This window comes from Lissotriton vulgaris, chromosome 7 (assembly GCF_964263255.1).
Source record: "Lissotriton vulgaris chromosome 7, aLisVul1.2, whole genome shotgun sequence".
NCBI lineage: Eukaryota > Metazoa > Chordata > Amphibia > Caudata > Salamandridae > Lissotriton > Lissotriton vulgaris.
In genome coordinates, this window is record NC_141695.1 from 993,866,659 (window position 1) to 993,893,868 (window position 27,210).

The 27,210-nt window shown below is 42.0% G+C and overlaps 1 protein-coding gene across 1 annotated transcript in view; it reads left to right on the forward strand.

Annotated features, from left to right (window-relative positions):
- Positions 1 to 27,210, forward strand: part of LOC147702831 (teneurin-2) — a 1,317,719-nt gene that overhangs the window by 944,239 nt on the left and 346,270 nt on the right. The window contains exon 10 of the mRNA XM_086931409.1: positions 24,710 to 24,904. Coding sequence (XP_086787535.1) covers positions 24,710 to 24,904 — 195 coding nt within the window. The remainder of the gene's footprint in view (positions 1 to 24,709; positions 24,905 to 27,210) is intronic.

Sequence of the window (27,210 nt, forward strand, 5' to 3'; positions counted from 1 at the left end):
TGTGAGGGAGCAGGGCATGTTGAAGGGGGTAAAAAATCAACGTGTTGACAACATGTACTCTAATGAAGTGCATGAAGGAAAAGAAAGGTAGTCCCATAAAGCAAGAGAAGGGGACCAAGTCTGCCAGCAAACATTTAAAGCTGTTTGTAGCTAGGTCCTAGCAATGCCATCCCTACCAACACCTCTTATATTCAATATATTCTGCCTGTAACTGCCTGCACCAGTGCTCATGTGGACGGCCTCTGGCCGTCCTTGCACATGGCATTTGAAATCCAATTGGTGGGAGCACCAGAGGGATTTCTTTGCCTCTCCCAACAGCCTTCAAGGAGCTGGGGAAGAGGTTCCCCAGCTGCAGAGGCTGTTTGTTTGGTTTCCCTGAAATGACAATCAGTGTGCGCGTCACGCTGATGTCATTTTGTTTTGGGCCCTTGCCTGTCATGGGTACTTGGACCATCCACACGAGTGAGGTACCATTTTTATCAGACGACTTTGGGGAATGCAGGAAAGGTAGAACTTTGTGTTTGCGGTAAATGTTTACCATGAATTATGTCATTCCCAGTAAATATTTACAGCAAATGGCACATAATGGCAAACTTTTTGTAAATTTGATGTACCAAGCATATCACAAAATTCCCATTTTTACGCATGTTTCGCCAGTGTGATTTAAATTTCTGCCAGGCCTACTTATTAGCTCCCTTCTAAGCCTGGTCAAACACAGCTCCATTCATAATATAACATATATGTCCACAGTTTATGATCCAAGGATGAAAAACTGCATCCTCCCAACTTGGATCATTTAATTAGTGCTGGACCGGTGCCAGCCCTCCAGCACTAGCAAGAGAAAATTACTGCTTTTCGAAGAAGTATATGTATATTTTTGTTAGGATAGGTGAGACAAGTACCATACAGGTTATTATGATTGTTGCAAATACATTGAAATAAGGCACAATTCTTCAATCAAGTCAACATTGCCTCTAGCATCTTTAGAACGTGGTTTGTTCTGCTGGAGATGTTATGTAATCCCATTCCATTATTCTTAAAAATGTGAAGCCTACAGATTATTTTGTTAGTTATAACTAGTTAGAGACAGGTTCAATATTTGTGGCTGGACTTTCTAATAGAGCTCATGACTCACCTGTTTGTTAAAAGAGGACAGACTCTCAACGTGACCCCTAATTGACCTCCAACACTACTGCACTAGAGAACTGATTAAAGGAAAATAATCATGATATAAATTGGCAACGTCATAATTTACTCTCCAATGTAGTATAGCAACACTTCAAAAAGCAGAGGTATTCAAAAAAATGAAAATCTAAACCCTCAAATTTTTAAATGAGCTAAAATGAACTATCACAAAAATATTTTCTAAAAGTAATAATAAAACGATGAAAGGTGAAGAAATATAGTCATCAAAGGCATTATTTATTTTGGGCTAAATAAAACTATACCAATTTACATATCAATTTTATGAGCCCGATTGAGAAATTCACCCCAAAGCATAATCTTTTGCTAAAGTTTCCATAAAAAAAGCAGCAGCACAACAGGATTATTTTATAAAGATCCCCAGCATATAAAGAATATTCACTGTAATTAGTGGGTTTTGTGCAGAGTCATTTACTTTGGTTGGTAGATGTAGATTGACCATGATGAAGGAGGCTGCCATATCATGGATGAATCATGACAAAAGTCAATGCTCGGTCACAGATTCTTTGAAACATCACAGTATGAACAAATGATTTGGCTCCTAGAGGTCTCTTAAGGCTTGGGGGGGGGGGGCATAGAAGCTAATTCTGGCACTGGATTGGGCTTCCCACTGCCCCTGGTGGCTCAGGGAGGGCGCTGTGCACCCCCTCCCTATACAAACTGTTTCTAGCCCTGGGGTTGGGCTCCTCAGTTCCTCTACAGGCACAGGGAGGGGGGCAAATACAAAAAATGGAAGGTGCACTCAATGAGAGTCCAAAGGAAAGAAAGTATATTATAAATCTTCTTCTTTATTAGTAGTTTTTTTTCCACATACAGGCACAGCCAACGCGTTTCGTTCCTTTAACCATATGGAACTTCGTCAGGGCGAATTGATATAGTATTGAAATCGGGATCTATACAAACACGACTCGTGGATTGCAAAATAGGGACCTCCAATAGTTCAAAGGCATGTAACCATTTATATAGAGAAGGTGCACTCCACTGGTTCAAAGTGGGGTGGGTGTCCACAGGCAATCTAATAGTTGCCAAGACGATTTCCTGTAATTCCCCCTAGTGCCAGGCTCGAGACGCTTCTGTAATCTTGAGCACCCAACTGCAGGTGCACTGTTGTCATTACTGCGAACACCGAGTTGTATTATGGACCGGTGACCCTTCCGTTTTGTACTGATACCGACACTGGAGCCTGGCACTAGGGGGAATTACAGGAAATCGTCTTGGCAACTATTAGATTGCCTGTGGACACCCACCCCACTTTGAACCAGTTTCCCACCTAGATCGCCGGAACCCTGAAGACTAAGAGGCATAGCATAAGAATCATCACTGGACGCTCTACAGGTTATCCAGTGGAGTGCACCTTCTCTATATAAATGGTTACATGCCTTTGAACTATTGGAGGTCCCTATTTTGCAATCCACGAGTCGTGTTTGTATAGATCCCGATTTCAATACTATATCAATTCGCCCTGACGAAGTTCCATATGGTTAAAGGAACGAAACGCGTTGGCTGTGCCTGTATGTGGAAAAAAAACTACTAATAAAGAAGAAGATTTATAATATACTTTCTTTCCTTTGGACTCTCATTGAGTGCACCTTCCATTTTTTGTATTTGGATCCCTTGACCTTAACACCGACTGGTAGCAGGTGTAGGAAGAAGTTTTGCACCGACCCAAAATCTTAGAAACTTGGAACTTGTAGTGCTTGACCTGGTCTGCTGCCTTGACCCTTTCTGGTTTTTACAGGGAGGGGGGCACACTGCTCCCTACCCTTCATTAATCAGGCCCTGGGGTAGAGTATTAGGTACGTTTTTCTCTTGTTTTCAGATCCTGCAAGAGTCTGGTAGAATTGCAGCATTGTTTGACATTTTGTTTCCTTTTTGTTCCCATGGAGGTTGCTCTGGGTCCCTTCCATGGGGCATAATGTATCAGGTTATTCATACCTGCCCCCTTTTATTATTATTCTTTAACTACTGGACAAAGAACTAAGTGTCTGAGTTCTGTAATGGCTGTTAGCAAAGTTTTTCACATGTTTCTGGCAGTCAATAAGAGTGCGCTCTCTCACAGGAGTCTCACTCCCCCAGGACTGAAATAGCCCAAGGGAAATAAAACTCCCTGGGCCAATCAGAATGCTCTGTTTTTAGATTGGTATTCCCATAAGAGTCTCTCGAGACTCTTGCAAGCTCCTACTGCCAAAAGATAAAACTATATTTGATCCAAAAAAACAGCTAAATAGATTACACCAAATCACAAAAATCACAATCCGCTGGCCAAGATCTAGCTTCCTGCCAGATTAGTTATAATTCCATTTAGCTGTTTTTTCAGTAGCTTTGTCTAATGAGGGCTATGGAAAATGCATGGGGATTTTGCATTTTGGGATGCCTTCTTTTTTCTCCGACCCCACTGGCTTATCACCATGAAACTTTCCAGAAAGGAGCTGAGATGGGTGAACTTTCTTTTTGGAAAGTTTTGTGAAAATTCGTCAAATGGGACCAAAGTCATTAGCAAATCAAAAAACTCTCTTTTTATAGAAAAGCAGACCTAATTAAAACCACCTAGTGGCAACCGCCACTAATTAACATGTATTTCATAAATATATATATTTATTTTTTGGTTGGGCATCTTATGACAAATTTCCACAAAAAATGTTTTTTTTCATCTCAGCTCCTTCCTGGAAAGTTTCAGGGTGATCCGTCACCCAGGGGCCAAGAAAAAGAAGGGGTGGGGATCAAAAAGCTTTTTCTCTATTCATTTTTCGATAGGAACCTTAGATACAGCTACAATCCAAGTCACTGAAAAGATTTACACCACATTTGGCAGAAACTAGATAGTGGTCCAGAAAGAGTTTATTTTGTAATTTGGTGAAGCCCATTCAGTAGTTTTGGAGCAAATAATGCTCAAAACCTTTATTTCACGTTGTGCAGGATCCACAGGGCCGACAGATCTCCTTCTGAGATCTGTTTGGCTGCCACCACATCAACCAGGAAGCGAAGGCAGCCATCTTAAGACTTTGGCTTTGGTCCTGAGTTCTAAAATAAACATTTTAACAAAGACATAGGGGGCAGGATAGTGATACCCTGACCCATCAAACCTGATTGGAGACAATTTTTTTTTTCACGATTGTGGAGTAATTTGCTGTCATTTTTTTTTTCAAGTGATGGACCAGGGCACGGATGGCTGGCATATTGGTGGATTTAGGGCAGTGGGAGAGCATGGCCCTATACCCAAGCCTAAAAAGGCCTCCAAACCCTATTCTCTGGGATGGAGTAAATAAATTTAAAGAGGAGGGCACGCTGCCCCCCTCCTGGATCCTAAGTAGGCTCCAGGGACCCCATTTCCGTGGGTCGAAATGTATAATAAAAGAGAAGTGGGACCACATTGCCCCCAACCCAGCTCGTACAAAGGCTCAGGGGACCCAATACTCTAGAGTCGAGTAAATACATTAAGGGAGGTGGGCATGTGCTCCCCTCCCACCCCCAGCCTAATTCGGCCCAGTGCTCTTTGATGCAATGGGCTGCATGGCCCGGCATCAAAAATGACTGTTTGAATCTATGTGAGAATATCGAGAAAAATCACCAAGAGACTCATTACTTCAACTCCATTACCAAGAATCCTAAAATGCAATTTTATATTATGTTTGTAACATCTGACCTTTTATGTGTGGGAAAATCCTTTATACTGTCAAGAAATAAAATCCCCTCTGATCCTAACCTCGAATTACATGTGGATGGCATATCTGGTTCATCCTTCCTAAACAATTTATGGTTATGATTTTCTAGGTAATTTATTGAAAATTATGGTCTTCTTGATAATGGGGGGAGAGATATTCACATAGTTTGGACTATTTTTTCCACAGGAAACCACAATGACATTATTTGCGTTTCGTGTTCATTTGAAGTCTGCCAGAGATATTTTAATAGTTACTTTCAAAGATGGCGCAAATTGGGGTGCGAGCACCTGTGATAAATTGGTCGGCTCCATCTTGTTTTATATGCGATTTATTTCTCCAGTTTCCTAATGCATGAAAATAAAGTAAATTGGGCTGGACCTACCCCCCTCCTTTTGCAAAATGCCGACATTGTTTGCATAATTTTCGTTTAATAAAATGTCAAATGAGCAGGACTGAAGCAATGACACGGTCACATCAGCTGACTCAAATTCCGTGTCCGCCTTTTGATGGTGTCACCCACTGCGCTCTGAGCTCAGACAATACGGAAGCAGAATATTGATATAACCTCAGCGACTGTAAGGGCCTATGAAGTAAACATGCACGGCACGCCAAATCCTGAAGCCAATTATTCTTTGTGACCTGAGGAGTAGGGCTTCCGATTGTGACGATAAATAAAGTGAATGGTGATAGCTTATCAAAACCCCATTAAAGTGACATTTCATACATACGTTTCACTGATTATGCAGCCTAATAAGCAATCTGTTTAGTTCAAAATCTGCAACTAAAATGGGATAAGTTTGCAAGCAATTTGCATTACAGAATGTTAAATCAGCTGCTTTTCCTGGCAAACTATTATAGGCCTCATTATTCAAATTTCTTGTTTATTTGAAGTCTTACAATTCTTCTGCTGCTTCTTCATTGCTTTATTTTCATTCTTTTTGTTTTTGGCTGACTGAGAAAGGACGGCACCATTTTTATGAGTATAAATCCAAGGGTAGGTTTATTTCTTAATTTTCCTTTTTTGATTCATTTGGTATTTTATTTGTTAATGTGTGATGGGCGCAAGAAATAAATAAACATTTAGAGTAAGAAATATGTTCGGGATTGTTGAATAAATTATTTGGTTAATGCACCAGCAATAAAGCAATGATTCATTTGTAATATCTTTTTCTATGTGTTATCGATTAAGTAGAATAGGTTCACTTGTTACTATGTCTAGATATTTGTGGTGCATAGAAAACAATAAATAACGTTTATGCACAACAATAAGGATTTGACACAGTTAGGGCAAGCGCATTATTATGTGGTGTGTTAGGCTAGTATTGGTGACAGCTTGGCGGACAGTGAGCTCATTTTTGTAGTGCTCATGGGCGTGGAGAGTAGGGTTATGTCGAGATACTCCTGTGAAGTCTGTAAGGCACTCAGTGAATGGACGGTGATATTTCTCCCCCAGAATACCATACTTATGTCACAGAAATGCCTAGTTTACAGGTCTATGATGGCCAAAGCTTTAAATACACCATCACCTTGCGGCCTTCATGTATAATGGTCAGTGGTGTCTGTATAATATAAGATATTAGATTATCCTTGGAGCAAAGCAAATGACAGGTCATATAAAATGTGCTGGTATTCCCAAGCATCAATAAAATAAGTAGCAGAAGAAGTGTATGTCAACAATATGTAGGTGGCGGTAATCTCATCACAACTGCAAGTACATTTCCCTTGCTTTGGTAAACAATACGGCTGTCAATGGCAAATATATTTGGTGGTTGGGAGAAACATTAATACATCAAGATACGCTTTTTAAAATTTGACTGTGAACGTTACAGCATAGAAATGGGTTAAACTCTCAATCCATATCAGATTGGCATTTCTCCATCAACACATTGTACCTCAAGGGGGAAAGTTCCTCTTGACTAAGAAGTTCGAACTCCCATGCTATGTTAGTATGTCTTTAAAAATGCATAACTCTCATGAAATTCTTCCATTTGTTATACATTTCTAAATATATTTTATAACTATTAAAAAAATGTTAGGGTTCTTTTAAAATGTAATTATAATCTTTCAATGCTTCACCCCACTGATATGAATTATGTTAGCTCTGCAATTACTTTTTTAAACTTTCACAAAACTTAATTTGTCCTGGGTAAAAATCTGAATTACTGTTCCAACTTTCACAAAGGATCCTGACAGAGAAGAAACTGCCAGCATTGATTAAAATGGTAAAACGTTTGAAAAACATAGCATTAATTATTGATTAAAAGGAAATAAACAATTTTAATATAGTTGGAACTGCTAGGTATACCTTAAAAGCGCATTCTTTTATTTAAACCTTTAGGAGTTTCCTTTGTTAATGTTAATTGATCATGGTTTCTTTTATTAATGTTAATGTTAATTGGTCATGGTCAGGGTTGTTTTTGACGCTTTGTTGTATCATATTAGAACTACACAGGTATTTAATGGTTGAAGCTGCTGTAATTCCATGTCAAACAACAAAAAATAGGTTTCTGCATGAGTTTCTTCACCGAACCAATAACATTGAAAATAAAAAAGAAGAAAAAACTCTCAATTTTATCATAAATCTTAAAAACTACTGAGCCTACTACATCTCTAAAAATGTAGAAAAATGAAACACCACATCCCATTGAAATTGAAGTTAACAGTAAAGATAAACTGCGTACGTGTCCCAGAGAGCATTAAGATGATCTTTTCAGAAGCTACATTACCACAACTCAACAGGTGACAATTGGGCGAGTATTCTATGATTTTTAGTTACTCTATTCTCCCTCATCTCCTGTGTGCAAGACGCAATTTCTACCCATTCCAGCTGGGGCGAAAGACAAGGTAATACTGATCAATGCAAACTGGCATTTACTACTAGATTAGCCAGTGGAATGTCACTAAGAGCTCGTCGCTGCTGTTCTGAGAAGTAATATTCCAAAGTGGAATATACTTCATTATGTGCAGAGGTTCCACAAGATCTCAAAAGCAAGCAAACGCAGGCCATTGCAGTGGGGTTCTGCTACTGTTACGAGGCAGATGTTCAAAACACAAAACTGTGCAAAATATTGAAGTTTTGACCGTTTTCTAAAGCTTGTCAAGCTTTCGCGCAAATAAGGACTCTCACACGACTCTGCTTAATTAGCATAAAAGGTCACTTTTATTACTAGGACAGCCAAAGACAGACCCCACAACATTAACTTTATTCAACAATACCTTGTACTATTCCCCAAAACCTTTTTCCAATTGTATACATTTCCTTTCCCCAATGCTTTATTCTTTGCAACAATCCATAACTTGTTTTCCATATCCAGCAGTATTATTTCTATCTTTCCTTTTCTTTCTCACCTACCCTCCCAACTCCTCCCCATAGAGAAAGGATGAATCCGCTCTAGATTATCCTATCCCTTAAAACACGCCAACAACACATAACAAAAGGAGTCTGCCCATAGTGCCCTAAAGTGACATCTTTTCTATGAATTGTCTACAAACAGGACCAAAATACAGCAAACATAGAACAAAAACACCTTCTCCGACTTCTTTCAAAGCCATTCAAAACACGACGCCACCGCTCCTTCACTCGCAATGAGTGACGTCGCCCTCCCTCTCCCTCCCCGCGCCTGGACAGCCCCTCCCACCCTCCCGATCCACCCAATCAGGTCGCATGAGGATATCCCTCGCAGGAAATACCCCAGGGGGACACCGGCTCATGTCCAGTCGCTCTGGGGCCCATTCATCGAAAGTGACCTGCAAATATATTCCTTTTACATTTATTTTAGCCTTATTAGAGGCAGTTTGGCTTATACTAATGTCAGATAGCACGATTGCCTTTTATATTTATATTTCCGATAACTACAATTGTTAGCATATGTATTGATTGGAAAATAGCGATATAAATAAAATTGAGGGATTTCTGCTTCATTCTGAAGAGGTGCTTGATAATTTCCTGCATATTTGAGCAAACGTGCTTTAGTAGTGCTGGTCTCCAGGAATATCTCTCCATTATATAATTTATGAGTTTTAATCTGCTGGAATGAAGAAAATAAATTCAAACCAGATTTGCTTGGTCTAGTCCATTAGTTTCATTATTTACGGTGGCAAAGGGCGTGTATCTGCAGAAATGAAACTTGGTTGTGTATGTTTTTACCAACTTACATATTTTTGGCCCGATTTACAAATCTATTTGCACACCTAAATTCAGCATACGTGAAAAAATGGCATGATTTATGAGTGAAAATTCCTATTTTGTAGTCACGAAATGTGAATTTACACATTTACTCATATAAGGCAATTCCTTTACATTCAATATTCAGTTTTCGAATGGCCATTCTGCCACCCTGGCATTTTGAGCTGGCCTGTAGACTAGGTGACAGCTTTCTGAGGCGGAAGGGATGCCATCATCAAACTATGCACCATTTACCCATCATGGGTAGTGTGGGACTGAATTTTAAATTTATGTCAAGGCTGATTTTGGTTTCCAATCTTCCATCTTTCTGCTGTAATATTACCTGAGAGCAGATCTCCTTCCGAGCCAGAGAGTGGACTTTCCAGAGTGGAATGCCATGCAAAGTTGGTTTACACCCACTAACATACAAGATTGCATTTAATAACACACTTTTCTAATGCCCCATTCTCACCTGGAATACAGTTGGAGATTTAATCTAATCAAGGGCTGGAATGAATACACTTCCTGTGAGGACTTGTGAAAAGAACACCCTCAAACGTGGTGGTGGTGTAGGAAAAGGGGTATCTTCACTTGAAAGTTGAAACCATTACAGCTTACGAGTACACATAATGTTTAAATCACTACTGTTAATGTAAACCTGTGACAGTGGATGTGTAGTTTGCTTTATGCATCAGCCAAGCTCCTTATGTTTCAGAGTAAGCAACCTGTGGTATTCAAACACCTACTCAAACTGATGCACATTTAGAGCATACTAATTGTGTTATGGGTATTAATGTTTGACTTTTTGATTGTTTTCATATAACAAACTTGTTATGCTTTTATCAATAATAAGCATGTTAATTCTTACAGCGTTACTGTTCAAGTACAGCCTGTAGCTACACAACACATCAATAACCACCTGCATATCAGTCCACTCCATAAAAATCCCACCATTTGCCCTTGATTTTCTTGTGCTTTTGCGAACATTCCCTCGCCACATAATTTGGTTCTTCCAGTTTGGCGCACCAGTCCATCACTCTGCACTACGCTGACAATAGGGAAGGATTTGCCAAGTTCCATACCTGAGCAATGTCTCTCTTTGCCAGCAGAGTTCCTAGGTCAATCAATGTCCGCTCAGCTCAGTACCTTCCAGGTCGTCCATCAAACCTAGTGGAGCCACCCGCAGTGTCGGATCAAATGAGTGCTCCAATACCAGCAAGACAGTATGGAAGTTGACTGCCCAATACTTTGTGATCACTGGGCAGGATCAGATCACATAGAAGAAGTCCTCTTCCTCCATCCCTCACCAAGCACAAGTGGAAGTGGGGTGGCATTTCGTCCTCCACAGGCATGTCAGATAGGTGACATGGGGGTATTTCAACTGGACCATGTGAAGCCCTTGGTGCCATAAGGGCCTCCCCCCATTCTCTGTCTTCCACCAGGCCCACTCACACCTTTCATTTGGCTCTTAAGCGGTCAGGCATATCTGGGAAGTTGATCATTAAAGCGTTCTAAAGATGAGATATCCCTCCCCCTCTCCTGTGATCTCCTACCTCAGAAACTGGGGCAACTTCCGCCAGGTGATGTCTGGCTTCTACGGCCTATTGAGCTGTCATCTTTTCCCTCTGCCCCTTCTAAATAGCCTCCGTATCACATGGCAAACAGATTATGAACCAGAGGATTGGGCAGGCCTTCTGGAGGCATTGGAATATGGGGTCCGGGAGGCATGATTGAAGTTGTCTCTTTAAGCGATTCCACGACTGGCACTGGACTTCTGTAGAACTGTGGGCAGTGGGCTTGTTACCACATGCAAATTGCTGGCGCTGCTTCCATGTCTGGTGTGACCTGATACACTTTCTCTGTGGCTGTCCCTTTTTGGAGGCAGTTGGCACAATGCTGAGCGAGACCCTGCTAATCAGGTTACCCCTGCCTCATCCCTTGATCCTTCATCATGACCTAGTGACCTCTCTGGATCATTCCTGGCTTGAGGGCCATCTACCGCTTACGGCTCTTGCCACAGCTAAGATCTGCATTAACCGCCACTGGCATTCCCGCACCCTCCCCTTCCATGATGAATGGCTCTCGAAAATGTACCAGACAGCCTCCTGTGAGCGGGTCATCTATAACTTACAGGATAAAACAGAGACCTTCCTACTCACCTTGGCACCTTTTCTTCTAGATTAAGCTCACTAGCCCTTAATTGAGAGTGCCCCTGTCTCCAAAAGGGCGATCAGAAATTATATTACAATGACTCTGCCCTTGAGATACCATCTGTTCATGATCCTCTAGGGTGCGTGCCTACTTCTCCCACTTTCTTCCCCCACTCCGACCTTTTCCACATCTCTCTTCTTCTATGCCTCTCATCTTTTTCCTCTCTTCCTCCTTCTCTCCTTATTCTCTCCCCCTCTCCTCCCGGGCATGTTGATGCAAGTATGGACTCCCTATTTGCTTTTCTTCTATTTGTTTCTTTTTATCATGTTACATTTTTCTGCCCCTCCGCAGACCATTCTGTGAACAGGAGTGGACCTGCGAGTCCTCCTTGATATTGCCCTCATATGTCCTTTAATGGCCCCTGCCTTGTGGTAACACCACGTGCTATGTACCTAATGCTCGGTTTCTTCTTGCACTGTGTATTACCATGCAGTATTACTGTTTCACATATGGTACCTTGTGTTCCCCATTTCTCCTTTCCCTATATACTGTTATGTTTTAACCTTCCAATAAAGAATTTTGACAGAAAAGTAGGATAAAAATATGTGTGATGTAGTTTTTTGACTGACAAAAACAGCGTTCTTTGGACCTCATTGCGAGTCACCTGGCACTGTATCCCCAGTAAGGATGCCTGTCTGTGAAATTCTATGCTCTTTTGGATTTACAGACTCTGGATTCCTTGATCCACAAATACCATGCCAAGTTACTCTTGGTTTGGAAACTCTCAGCTTAATTTTTATTTGTTGTTGATCCACATCTGGTAGGACCCTACTCATGGTCTATTAACAAAGGAAAATGCTTTGTCCCTGCAGCACTAGGCGGATGTATACAATATTCTCACCAGCATTGCATTGCTCTTTTGTTTCCTCTCTTGATCTCTCTGGCCCAATCACCCATCACAACTTCCCACCTGCTCACATCAAATGGTAAACGGCAGTGCAAAACGGCCAGTAATATGTCCCAGATGGGGGAAATGCATGCCAAACAGGACCTTCTATTTGCAGGTCTGCGTGTTATTTCTTTTTCTGGGTGAAAAACATGAAATACCCATCCGAATAAGACATGCCAGCCGAAAGGATTACTGCACCAAATAAAGGACTCCGTGCAGTGAGACACTATGGGGCCTAGTACAATTGCAGGTGGATCGCCACTGCCGGGTCGGTGGGGGCCTAAGCACCATTATCGTAACCTTGAAAAACGCTGGTTAGATTATGAAGGCAGTAGTGACCGCAGTGTTGTGAAAACCTGTCCGCCACTTTCCCGCTGGTAGCAATCCACCCGCTGGACTGGTGGGCAGAGCTGGACCGCTAAAATGGTGCCGGTGCCTAGCTTTTTCTGCCTTCCGGATTAAGATGCATGCGGAAGTCAGCTTTTCCACGGCAGTCTCTCTGCTGTGGAAAGGCTGATGGGGATTGTGTTTTGGGGCCCGTTGTGGGCCCCCCTCTTGTTGGGGGGTGTGGGTGCACTGGGGGGGTACCTTTTCACTGCACCAAGTGGCAGGCACAGTGCAGTGCCTGCCACGTAGTGCAGCGTAATGTACAACATGCTCGTTTTCGTGACGCGGCGGTGCTGCTGCCAGCACCACAGTGTTAACGCTGCGGAATGCGACCTCTGCGGTGGCGGGCCCATCATAATTCAACGGGTGAGACTGCTGGAAGCATGGCAGTCAGACCCAATCCTTGCCATGCGTGCGGTGGTCACATCTTAATACCATGTGCGGGACCACCGCCCGCATGGCGGTCGGACCCAATCTCCGCTACGGTGGCAGCCAGAAAATGTCCGACCGCAATCCGAATAGGCCCCTTTGAGTTTAAAACATTTATCTAAAGCGTGATCGTGAGTATAACTGTACCCACCCATACTTTCTGCTGGATTCAAGTGCTCTGTAAAGCACAGTGACACCTGCCTCTGGTGAAAATGTGCTACAAAATAATCCAAAATAAATAAATGATACGGTGGTGTTGCCCACCTTGAGTTATCCTATAAACTGATGACAAACCACTGGTCTTTTTTTTTTTTTTAAAGGTGTTTCTTGCAGCCCAGTTACACCACTGCTTGCATGAGGATCAATGGATTGACGTCCCCTTGTAGTGACAGCCTACGTCTTTCGCCCCTCATCTAACTCTGCAAGTCTAAAGAGGGTTCTTAAGAATGTTTACAAATTGCCCTATAACTCTGCTAGCACAGGGACCCCTGTAAAGTCAGCAAGCATTGATAAGGAAGCTTGATGAAGCTTGATGAATTCGGGTCCTGGCAACCAACCTCTGATTTTAATGTGCTTCCTCTTCTGTTCAAACCCCTCTTTTCATTCTGCCCCCTTTAATTTGTCAGTTGCCAGTAGGTTGGATTCTGAGATATTATCTAATGCTTACTTACCTCTGTATCCCCAATCAATTGATATTAATGTAGACACTCCATCATTTATAAGGAGGTGTTATAATAGTTGCCATGGGGAAATGGTATTTACAACATGAGTGTAACAACGCATTCCGTTACAACACAAGTGTTACACGCTTGCCTTTACCAGGCAAATGTGTGTTAAAGGCAGTCAGCGCTCTGGATTCAAAACGGATGGGTGCGAAGATGGGAAGGGGAAAGAGAAAGAATTAGGACATGAAGGATTGTGATGCGGCTTGGTAAGTAGGGCTGGGGCGGGTTTTAAGACTCAGGGCAGGGCAGTCGGGGTAGTTTTTAGGTTTGGGGACCGGTTTTAGGGCTCAGGAGGGGAGGCTGGGGTTGGGGACGTTTTTTAGGGCTGGGTTTTAGAGCTCAGAGCGGAGGTCATGTAGTTTTTAGTGCTGGGGGTCGTGTTAGGGCTCACAGAGGTGGGGCTAGGCTCGGGGTTGTTTATAGGGCGGGAGGCCGGGTTATTGGGTTTAAGGCGGGGCCAGGGTAGTTTTTAGAGCTGGGGGTGGGGTAGTTTGCAGGTCTGGGGGGCGGGTTTTATAGCTCAAGGAAGGGGCGTGATCTTTACCATGCATATGCCTTTATCAATCATGCCTTTACAACAAAACTCGTTGTAAAGGCATGCATGGTAATGGCATGCGTGGTGAAGGCATGCATGGTAAAGACACGGCCGTAGTAAAGACCGAGTTGTTAAAGCATGAGATATAATTGCATGCGTGGTTCCATCATACAACCATTGGCATGTCCCTATTGCTATCTTTCTTCTCTAGATAAGCGTGTGTTACTCGAAAGGTCAGCTCTCGAAAGCATTTAGGTTATACAAATGGGCTATTGGATTTCAGATATAGAGGTAAGATGCCTTTGGAAGGAAAATTGAAAAAAAATATGGAAATCCTTTCTTTATATCATGTTTTTTCTATGTAGTGTTTCCTTCCTAGAGGAAGTGAAATAAAGTGTATTTGATGGGACTGATTCTACGTTTTGTAAGAAAAAATGCTAGCAGGTAGCAAAAATTCTAATTTTACACTATGATTTGGAGAACAGCTTAAGTCCTTATCGATTACAAACTTTTTATAAGTCTCAAAACAGAGGCTTCCCCGTATCTCTCTTCGGGTATTTTAAATTAATTGAATTAATCATAAGGCTTAAACGTCTCTAGTGGTCTTCATTAACTTCTCTGGGTTTAATTAAAACATCTGTGCACTTTTAATTTATCGATTCATCCTGCTCATATGTCATGTTTTTAACACACCTCAGCATGCGCTGCATCATTTTTAACCCGATTTCCACTTAACTGAAGCAATTAAATCACCCCGGATTAATTAAAGCATCCATACTTTAGTGCTTAAGTCAGCGTGTGGAGCTTTCCCACAAGGTTTCTGAATGTCAGGGATTTGATGCACCTGATGAGGTTTTTGTCCTACTGGAAATGTGTATCTCTGCCGTTTCCTTACTTACAAGCCTGGTGTTTTGACAGCAGTCCTGTAGTAGACCTGTAAAAGACAGTATCTGTACCCAATAACTCTCTTTGGCAATAATATGAACGTCTTGGCATAAAAGCAAGTGCTAAATTTGAGCCGGTGGTTGCACGTGGTGGGGACTAGCAGCACTCATTTTTGGAGCCATGAATTAATTTTTATGGTAACATTTCTACACAAACTAAGAGAGAGAATTGTAGAAATGGGATAGAAAGAGGATAAGAATGTCAGGAAAACAGGGACAAAGAGCTACGGCAGGAATTTAAAATAGAACCTGCTAAAATGAGATAAAGTGAGTGGTAATCAGCGGTGGCCGCCATAAGCAAAGGATGGTGGGGCAGATGGCGTCATGCGGGAGGCATTGTGTGGGGGGTGTTGGGAATACAAACTTACCTTCAGCCTCCAGCATCGCGCCGCTTCTCCTCCTCTTCCTTGGTGAGGTACTTGCAGCCCCTGGGACGGACTGCTATCCAATTCTCCCTGGTTTGACCAGGCAGGAAAGACATCCTGCTCAGACCAGGGAGTCTGTGGGCTTTCTCCAACCTTGCTGCTCAATGCAGCTGGGCTGGAGAAAACCTAATTGCGCATGCGAGACGGCTGTCCAAAACACATATGCGCACTTAGGGAGTGGAGTGCACGACACACTCTTCCTCCTCCCTCCCATGCCTCTACCCTGCCCCTCCCAACTTCTGGTTAAGTACATTGTTTTATTTTACATTTGCTGTCGCTGAGCCAGGCTGTGGGGTGACGCTCCTCGGCCATTGCTGAAGAGCCGCCACTGGTGGTAATAACTGTAGAAGTGTCTTGTGGTGGAAGAAAGATGCATGAGTGGAAATAAATCAAGTCAGTCTTAGCAGCGGGCTGAGAAGGAATACTTCAGGCTCCTGTACTTTTATTTTGTTTTTGATTTTTACAAAACAAGAAAGGATTATACTTATTGTTGATATTTATCGAAGGGAAGCTACTGGCATACACAACTCCATCATTCCTTTAGCCCTGATTTCTTCCAGAAAATAATAAAATAATTATTGCGTAGCAATTGGACAGCCAAAATAAAACACACAACTGGATCCATCACAGTAAAAGTGAAAAACAACTGTAATCTTAGGAGGCAGAAATAATGCATTGTGGAACATGGCGTGGTCCACCCCGATTATTTCAACTTCCACAACGCATTGACTGAGCGGAGTTCGATTAGTGAATCTGTCTAATCGAAATGTTTGTCTGATAATGTAAGGGCTAGGTCGAACTGGTGGTCAATTAAAATAACGGAGAGGTGGAATTAATGCGAAGTCAATCAAGATGAGTGTGGATTGTAGCTCAGCGGTATCATTTCTAAGGTAAAGAAGAGAGTGTTTTTTTTTATTTACGAAAAGTCTTTGCTAAAGGGGTATATTTTTTTACATTCTTTGACACCCTATCTTAACACTGAATGTATGCAGCATATGTTCTCCTAAATGAAACTTGTTGACAACAGCTACAGACTGACAACCCCTCCCACCCCCAAATTTGCAGTCCTGCATTTTAGCTCTGAATCAACAGTATAAATGGGGCTAAAGTTATGGTTTGGTAAAAGTATTTATCCTAAAAAATTTCAAAATAAAGTTTCATAACAAAGTATTTTCTTCACTTTAAATGACTTCATTTTCCCCCTAAAATGGTCACTTCAAAGCAAATTTCGGAATTTTCTATCATTCTGCCAAGCAGAGACAACTTTTATGGAAGGGGTGAGGTGAAATGTGCCCACCCCTGCTTCAGATTTTAAAGTAGGCGAACAACGGTCCAAAGATTCCTAATTTATGGTTGGGGCAAAACACATCATTCTCATATTTATTGCAATTGTTGTCATTTGTTGGATGAATGGTTCCAAATTACAGACAGCGCTCATGCATGAGTTGTTTATATAGTCATTGTTCATAACAGAAGCACTATGCCTCATACACTTGCTTTGTGGCTAATAACACATGCAGATGTTTGCTTTGGAAGGCCGCAGCAGCGTGACAGGCATGCAGCCGGAAAGGCTTAGTAGAATATCTCTCTCCCTCACTGTAAATGTGGCTATTGGTGTTTAAATTATAGCGAAGACGGATCCCCTGCACGAGAGGTTTGTCATTTAACTTTATAGCCCACTGTGTTTACCCCTCAAAACTATTTGACCGACTAATTATGATTATTACTGAAAATGATAAGTGGTGTATATACCAATTTGTCAACAATTCTAACACTTCTCCATGCGCACAGTAGTTTTCAGTTTTTCATAGCTAGCGAGAGAAGATGCCCGCAGTATCTTTACATTTCCAGGAGCTCTTCCTATAAAGCACGTTTCTGGGTCACAGAGAAAATGGCAACAGCATCGTGTTGGGTTAGGGAGAGCACTCAAACAGCAGGTCTGTGAAGCTGAGCAATAGCCCCATAGTTTCTCTGCAGGCTTAAGAAAGAACAGCCAAACATCTCTGCGACTCATAAGAGCACAGCCTCAGAATCGCCACAGTTTTGGGAAAGGATGCTCATACGATCACACCGGTTCTGAGAAATCCTGGCAACATCATCACCTCACAAATTTGAGCCAGCGTACCTATAGTAGTGCATAGTTCTGAGAGAACAAAGCATAGACACTGAATCGGTCTTGTTCTGCAAAATCCTACTGATAGCATCTTACTGGTTTTGAGAGAGCAGTGCCAGAGCAACACCATGGTCCTGATACACCTACAGCATTTCTTCACTTGTGACAAGTTAGGGCTACGTGATCACCATGGCAATGATAGAGCTAGCCCAGACCATCATTATGGTCCTGATATGCCCGCAACATTTCTTTAGTTGTTAGAGGTTAGGGCAACAGGATCACCATGGCAATGATAGAGCTGACCCAGGCCATAACCACGGTCCTGATACACCACCAGCATTCTTTAGTTGTGAGCAGTTAGGGCCACGTGATCACCATGGCAATGATAGAGCTGACCCAGGCCATCACTATGGTCCTGATGTACCTGTAGCATTTCTTTACTTGTGTGAAGTTAGGCCCACATGATCACTGTGGCAATGATAGAGACGGCCCAGAGCATCACTATAGTCCTGGTATACCCTCAGCATCTCTATGTTTTCTTTGCTATCATACCCACTTGCATTCCCTTGGTTGTGAGAGAGTAGAATAACATGATCCTCGTGGATAGAACTATCCCAAAAGATTTCCATTGACCCGATTTCACATCCAGTGTATTTTCTTGGCTGTTGGAGAGTAGAGGTTGCTGATCACCACAGCAATGATAGACATAGGCCAGAGCATCTCCATAGACCTGATATCATTACCTAATGGCCTGCGGATCACAGCGGATTTTAGACATGAGCACCTCTCACAGCCATAGTCGCCGGCATTCACAAATATAGTTCGGCTGCGTGGATGTGTTAGAATGTCATAAACCAAACCTTTGCAGCAATATATAGGCTACACTAAGTGTGCTAAGGATTGGTTTGAATTGTATATAAATACTTTCCATTATTTTTCATTTTGAGAACTGAGGTTTTGGGTGATAAAACATTCAGCGACGGCTATACAATATACCAGTGGCAGCCGGCATGGCTAGCGGGTGGAGGGGGGAGTATGTCACAGGGGTTATTTTGTGGGGGGATGCTGCAGGGGGGATGTTGCACGGGAAGTCACACGAGGGATTGTGATAGGCAATAGAAGAAAAAAAGACTCACTTTGCCCCCGGGTCCAACACTGCTTCTGCTCTCCTCATCTTGGATTAGGAAGCAGCCAGGCTCCATTGACCAATCACAACACTTCGATGCAGCATTGTGATTGGTCTGAGTGCCATGACACGGCACTCAGCCATGGGCTGGAGGGGTGGACATGTTCACCATGCAGGCTGCTCATAAACATAAAATGATAATAACTCTAAGGTATTATCATTTTATGTTTCTTCTTCCTCGCACTGATTAAAAGCAGTGGGCGATGCTCCTACGCCATGGCGGCACAGCCACCCCAGCAATTTACCCACGAGTTAAATGCTCAAATCGAGGCCTCCTTGTTATATGGCCAATGGTGTAACCACTAAAGTATACAGTGTGTCTGGTCACACAGCAGAGAGCATGATTGCACGGCCATTTGAGATGAGAGATCCCTTAGAGAAGATGTAACAGAAATACATTTCCAGATGCTGCAAATGCATACTTGCAACATAAATATTATTGGAACAAACCTGGACGGAAATACTAGGGAGATAATATGGTCGCAAGAATATACTGTTGTTTTTCAGGCACACCAAAAGAATATATTAGGACCATCGAGCATGAATTGTCAATTACTCTTTTTGCATCTTCATTGATCTACAAAGTAGACATCATAGAAGGACTTCATGAAAAGATGCTAAATGGAAAGTAAAGACTAGAAAGACCAAGATTGTAGTGGCAGCATACATTTTGAAGTTCAGTTTCACAGAGAAGTATAAGAGAATCCCAAATCTTAAAGAAGCACTGATTACCAGGTTGCCATGGAATACTACAGCAGATATATATGGATTTGAAGAGGCTCTGCGAGTAGTTTTGGGAGTGGTATTCTTTCACATATGGGTAATTGAAATAATGTCCTGCAGAAGGAATGTAATGTTTTATTTCGTATTTCTAATCATACCATAAGGTGGGTTTCTTATTAGTCACAAATGTTTGAAGGTATCATCAGGGCTGGACTGGCCGTAGCAGGCAGCGGGCCTTTCCCCGGGAGGCTGGTAGGGGGGTCTGGCTTTTCAGCAGTGGGGGACAGTTTTGTTACTGGGACGGGTTTTGCAGCAGTGCTGCAATATCGGCCCCCAGCAACAAAAGCTGCAGTGCTTCATACGTGTTGGCCCTCCATCCGGGATGGGGGCGGTAGCTGGGCTGACAAAACTGCCAGTGCTGCTTTGGGCTCCCAGTCGATTCCTGGTGATGACAATGCACAAGAGATCTGCAAATTTGAATTTAATGAACATGTATATTAATTACAATCAGTTTTATTCTGCTACTCAGTCCATAACTGGGATATGAGAGGTGGGCATTACTTGGCTAGAAAAGAAGCTGGTAGGAGAAGAACACCGTTCCGGCTCTCAAAATGAAATGCCGTAAAGTCGCCTATCAGCAATGCCAAAAAAAAAGAATAATAATGGATCAATAAAAAGAAGACAACACAAGTTCAAACATGACTGACTACTGAATTTTGCCAGAGAATATCTCATAAACCTGGCTCTGATTGGTCTCACTTCTTTCATGGACAAAATGAATTAGAATTCTTGTCTGTAGACATGAGTTCCTCCAAAATAAGTTGGATACACCAACTAGGTAAACCCACAGAAACATGTTCTTTATATAGGCGTATTTCCTTCCTTAATATGGAAACCACAATTTTAGAGAAAATAATGGCAAATGGGCTCCTACCTATGTTCTATGGACGAAGAAGCTTTTATTCACTACGACCATCAGGAATGAATATTTGTGGCCTTCAGATTGTATGAATTATGAATATGCCTCAAAGGGACTTCTTACAATCTAGTTAGTCAGTGCTGTGATGGAATTCAATGCAATTGAGCATTGGCTTCGGTTTGGGGTCTTGAGGGTGAAGAGGGAGGGTTGTTACTTTCTGACCTGCCACTCTATTATATTCAAAAGCAACTGCAGCCATAAGAGTAAATGTCTATTATCACACACATTTGCAGTAGGTCGGGGCACTAGACAAGCCTGCTCCTTATCACCTTTGCTCTTTGCATTAGCAGTTGAGCCCCTGGCACGTTGGGTGCCAGAAAGAGCCTCATGCCAGGGGAAGTGTATAGCATTATCATGGATGACATCCTCTTATCTCCCGCTGACCTCCATACCTCCATTTGCAGACTTCTTGTCACTATTGGTGACTGCAAATCCTATGCTGGCTTCACAAAAAACTGGAATAAATCCTCTCTCTCCCTCTGCAACACTGGATGGCAGAGACAAAGCACGGTAAATCGAAAGCGGATTGTAAAGTGATGGATTCTGTTATTTAGGTCATGAGGTTTCAAGGAATAGGAACTCTTGTTCTGAAAAGACAAAACAAACAATGAAAGAAAACGAGAGACAGCAAGAGGAAAGCAAGCAGATACACACTGCAGCTGTCCAGACAATATATATATATTGTCTTCGTGGCTGAAGCAGTTGTGGGGACCCGAGGAGGTGCTTTGCTTAACACCACAAGCAGCAGAACTGGGCTTTCTAACCATCGCAAACCTGCTTTCCGCCAAAAAACATCTGATGCTATCAACAACCCTTGCATCACCTACCTGGAATGAAAAACACTGCATTCTGGGTGTTGGAGTCCACGAAGATTGCCGTGAACTGCAGCAGGTGAAAATGATTTCTCCGGGGGCGGAGCCTCTTTGTACATACAAGGAGGCAGCAGGACTTACATTCTGTGAGAAGGAAGCCTTTGACTGACTTGGGCGCTGAGGAAGGCAAACCAATGCCGAAATGCATTCGCCAATATTTTGTTAAATAAAGTGCTTCCAAATGTCCCCCGCCGTGGCCTCTGCTCTTTCGTGAGGAGGAGTTCTTTTGGAGACATTTCCTGTGTTTGCCAGCGACGCAGTACAGAGGCCCCTGCTTCGAGAATGGGCCCGGACCACACTGGCTCTGCTCCGGCAATTTTCTTGTGTTCCAAGTGATTGGAATGGACTGTGGCCCGCCATGATGCTCGGGGAGAGACAGGGCGGTAGTGAGGTTATTAACCTCATGCTGGGCGGCGTGTATTTACAGTGCTGCCCCCGCTGAGTTATAACCTGAGCTTCGTGGCTGAAGCAGTTGTGGGGACCCGAGGAGGTGCTTTGCTTAACACCACAAGCAGCAGAACTGGGCTTTCTAACCATCGCAAACCTGCTTTCCGCCAAAAAACATCTGATGCTATCAACAACCCTTGCATCACCTACCTGGAATGAAAAACACTGCATTCTGGGTGTTGGAGTCCACGAAGATTGCCGTGAACTGCAGCAGGTGAAAATGATTTCTCCGGGGGCGGAGCCTCTTTGTACATACAAGGAGGCAGCAGGACTTACATTCTGTGAGAAGGAAGCCTTTGACTGACTTGGGCGCTGAGGAAGGCAAACCAATGCCGAAATGCATTCGCCAATATTTTGTTAAATAAAGTGCTTCCAAATGTCCCCCGCCGTGGCCTCTGCTCTTTCGTGAGGAGGAGTTCTTTTGGATATATATATATATATATATATATATATATATATATATATATATATATATATATATATATATGTATATGTATATATATATATATATATATATATATATATATATGTATATATATATATATATATATATATATATATATATATATCTATATATATATTTTTTGACAAAGGCTGCTGGGTGCAGCCGAAACATGTCTCTCCTGGTTTCTGGGTCAAGGGAGGCCTGATGCAATAAAGAAGCCTTAAACCTGCAGCCCTCATGTGTGTTCTCTCTTCTGTTGGGGTAGGGGTTATATATATAGGTGTGTGTGTGTTTGTGTCTTCCACCATAAAATACCATTGTGTATCAAAGGGGGAGGGAGACAGCCGCGGTAGGTAGTAGGAGTTTCTGGGCGGTGACGTGGGGAGGGGCAGGGTGGGGGTAGTAATGTATGGATTACGGAGTTTTAACAGGTAAGTGAACATATAAATAAATAAAACGAATTTCGTTGCGCGCACTGCATCGTATTCTCCTACTCCTACTACCAACCGCGGCTGGAGGGTGATTGCAAAAAGATAGAAAAAAGAGACTGGATCTTCCCCCCAAAAAACTAAGAAATTCACTGATGTTAAAATTGTTAATGTACACCTCTATGAATTGAACACACAAAGTCAAGATGGCAAAACATCGTGACACTGCAGTCAAAGAGTAAAATTGAATGAGTTTGGGGCCTTTTCGGTCTAAACATGTCGTTAAGACATACATTACAAAAACATGCAACCTTTCTAAATAAAACAGTTTTGAATGGAACTGAAGGTCCATCATATCCTAGCTGGCCCTTATATCAAGGAAGTCCGGTGACAGACAGCATACTAAAGCTAATGTTTAAGTACCTCAATGAGTCACAAAAATCCCACATGAATAATCAGTCATTTATATTTAACAAATATTCTCAGACTCACCTTTCATGGCTTGTTGAGCACTGGAAATTTCAGTATTTAAACGGGATATCAAAATGTTTAAGCATATGGCCCCAGAGTTCACAAGTCCCTCTGCACCATACAGTTAAAAATATTCTTTCTTCAGGAAATTATTCTTTCTTCAAGTGAAATCACACCCTTACAGGAGCAACAATTCATAACCACCATCTACACAAACACCCAAAACCATCACATTGTGTGACTATAAAAGAAACTCATGATCCAGAGACAAGTAATGCCCTGGTAAACTTAAAGATTTAACAAATATACAAATAAACGTACATAGAAATGCAAGTGTGTCAGTGAACAAACGAGCAAAAACAACAAAAAGGCAAAACCCAGAAGAATCTTGATACAAACTGTTAGAAAATGCGAAATAAAGCACTTACAGAACTTAACTTATCCTCAGTGTATTGCAGATGCACATTGTTGGTGACATTTATGAGACACGCAATGCATTTAGGGATGCTTTGCACAGAAAGAACCTCATGCCAGGGGAAGTGTATAGCATTATCATGGATGACATCCTCTTATCTGCGGCTGACCTCCATACCTCCATTTGCAGACTTCTGGTCACTATTGGTGACTGCAAATCCTATGCTGGCTTCACAAAACACTGGAATAAATCCTCCCTCTCCCTCTGCATACACTTTGCAGCCATTATATGATCAATCTTAACGTAAGCAGCATCCTTTCACATGTTGGCCATATGGGCCAGGCCATTACACATTCTGTGTGTCTGCTTTTGAACTTCAAAACAGTGTGGTAAATTCTGCTGGAAACACCATGCAAAGTATTCTCGCATCAGATATTTAAAATAATTTATTTTATTCAGGAACCTGATTTTTAAAGGTACGATACATTTTTTTAGTCCGACGTTTTCATTATTTTATGTAATGAGCTGAATGAACAGCCTTGGTTTGGTTTTTGATATAGAAAACTAAAGTAATAATCACTAGGTTGACAAAAGTAAGCCATACCTGAGGCATATTTATCAGGAGGCGGTACTAAGACTTTTAAATATATAGTACTCAAACAACTAGTATTAGAAACAGTTCATAAGGCAGACATGAACTAAGGTAGACAAATGATGGGTAACTTGGAACCAGAACGATACGTAGCATAAATAAAATGATTTAAACATTAAAAGCGCCTCACCTTTGAATTAAACATATCACTAATCTATGGTCTATTTATTGCAAATGTTGTGACTAGATGCTATTAACGCCTTAACTGCGGCCGTTATTTCGGCGCAGTGCGGACTCTCTAAAATGTGGACGGGGCCGCGTAGGCCGTTGGCCGCCGGAAGCACTAGCGAGGCAGTGGCCGACGGCAGTACGCAACGGGTTAATTTATGTATGTAAGTGTATAGAAAAGCATACTTGTAAGATGCAAACAAGTGTTTTAATTGTTTTGTTTTCCTCGTTGTAGCTGCCTGTCCAGTGCTATGCAGTGGGAATGGCCAATATTCAAAAGGAAGCTGCATATGCTACAGTGGTTGGAAGGGGCCAGAGTGTGATGTGCCCAGCAACCAATGCATCGATCCATCATGTGGAGGGCATGGCACTTGTGTCGAAGGAAACTGTGTGTGCAATGCAGGCTACAAAGGAGAAAACTGTGAGGAAGGTGAGTTTTCTTGCATTGCACGGTCCCAGCAAAGCATGATCCTGGAAATGTTATGTTTGAGTCTGCAGAAGCACTGGGATAACTGTGCATATGATTACAGTTCTTAAGGAAACATTCTGACTCTATATATGAAGATTTTGTAGACACAGGAATAACTTCCTCATAATGAAGTATCCGAAATTTGCTGAGCTTTAAGTATGTTTCACTATTTACAAATGAAGATTTAATTGGATTCAAACTGAATTTGCTCAGCAAAATCCCCTGCAATTTGTGAGCATTGTTGCAGCAAACAATCATTTTAATCATAGAGAAATCTGTTTTAAATAATCACTACTAATTTACAAATGTAGTAGTTATTTAACAATCTACAAAATTGCAACTTTTTAAACATATATTAAAATTATTAAGAGTTTTGAAAAATAGAATTGTCAAATTCAAAATGATGGAAATTAAATAGAAGTTTTAAAACACTATGTATTTAATTATACTTGGATGGAGGCAATATCAGTCCCAAGTGATAGAAGAACCTTCATTGTAAGAATTGAAAATCTAACTCTCCTTAAGTTTAATCCTACAAATCCTGCCACTATTGTCTGTGAAGATATTGCTAAAATGTGTTATTTATTTACTTTAGTACATTTATCAAAAGGGCTTTACAATGGCAATCAGTAAAAGAGTTTAGAAAGCACATTTAGAGCACATTTTTTTTAAAAACAGACATGCTTGATTAGCAGGTGATTTCTTAAAAAAAGATAAGTGCAGAGCTTATCCAAATGAAACAAGCTTTTGCACAGCCAATAGGTCTCGTCTTTGGGACGTTATGAGGGTTTAGCCATGCAGCACATTGTCTTTGGTGCTGTACCACCAGGGATTAAAGAGCTATATAATTACTACACACTGGGTCATGCAATCTGATTCATGCTTGTTGAACACACTGGCTTCACCAGGCCACTTTGCTTGTGTGAGCCCCTGAAAATCATTGTGTTTATTATGAAGGTTATTTACTCTAACATAGTTTAGACTGTTAGAAAATGCTTACATGTATGCCTCTGATGAGGCATTGATTTGGAGCACCTTATGCCTCCGTGTCACTAGGGACGCAATGCTTCAAGTTCAACAGTAGTAAGGGAAAGCAGATTTATTCAGTCCCTCCATCAATGGGACCTACTCCCCTTTGTACGGTTGGATGATGGCTTCCCTTGTACCCTCAATAGAAAACAATAACATGAAGTCATGTGCAAAGATGTGCAAAACTGCATTGCTAGTATTAACTTGCTTACTTTAAAAATCCCTAACAAATAAATAAACTGTGGAAAGTTGTGCATGATGTGAGCTCCACCATGAATCGCCATACTCAGAGCCTGCATGGTGCCATGACAACAGAGAGTAGCTTATCCAGGTTCTGGTATTTGGTTTGTGTTCTGGGATCTTGGGTTATTGAGATAGGGAAACACAAACATGTGGCATAACTTCCAGATCCGACTGACTTTGGAACTAGGGAACTGGAGAACCGGGTTCGAGTCTCAGCGTCAGCTCCCCCCGTGCCCACAAAAAAACAAGTGCAGCATACAACAGCTTTTTCCATGATATGGCAACGTGCAAGAAAAGCTTACAAATGAGTACACTGCATGAGGTCACAACAGAGCAGACCATGAGGTGCTCACAAGCAGACCAACCACAGTATGTGAGAGACACGAAAAGCATACTGCATGCAATGCTCACAGACATGAGAAAGGAGCTGACCAGCATGCCTTCTTTGATGTGTAGAGTGGGGTCTATTACTTACACAGAAGCCGAAGGCATGTGTGGAACATGAATTGCAAAGTTCACCTACTGGACTGAGCTCTATTAGAGAGAATAACTGTGAATAAGACCGAAGGAATTGCACCGACTTCGGAGTAATGCAGTTTAATAGGGTATTGTGAATATGAGGCAAACCTAGTCTACATAGACTAGTGTCCCTATGTGAAAACCTCTTGGAAAACCAACACCACACCCCTCACCTATCTGGTGCCCTACCCCTGCTAAAATCATGCATCTTTATTTTCCTACTGATGCTCCAGCCATACAACAAGCCCGAAGTCCCGTGCTTGTAACTGGCTGTTGTAAAAGAGAGCCCTACAGGTCACAAACAATTCTACCAAAGCAGAATAATGGCTTGTGGAATTGAATTAGAAGAAAGACCACCATTTGCTTTTGTGTTTTTGTTGCCAGAGAGCCCTCACATCCAAAGAACTGTACAAAACACATCTTATGAACGCCAGCACTTATTTACACATATGCATAATTGAGCTTTTAAAAAGATG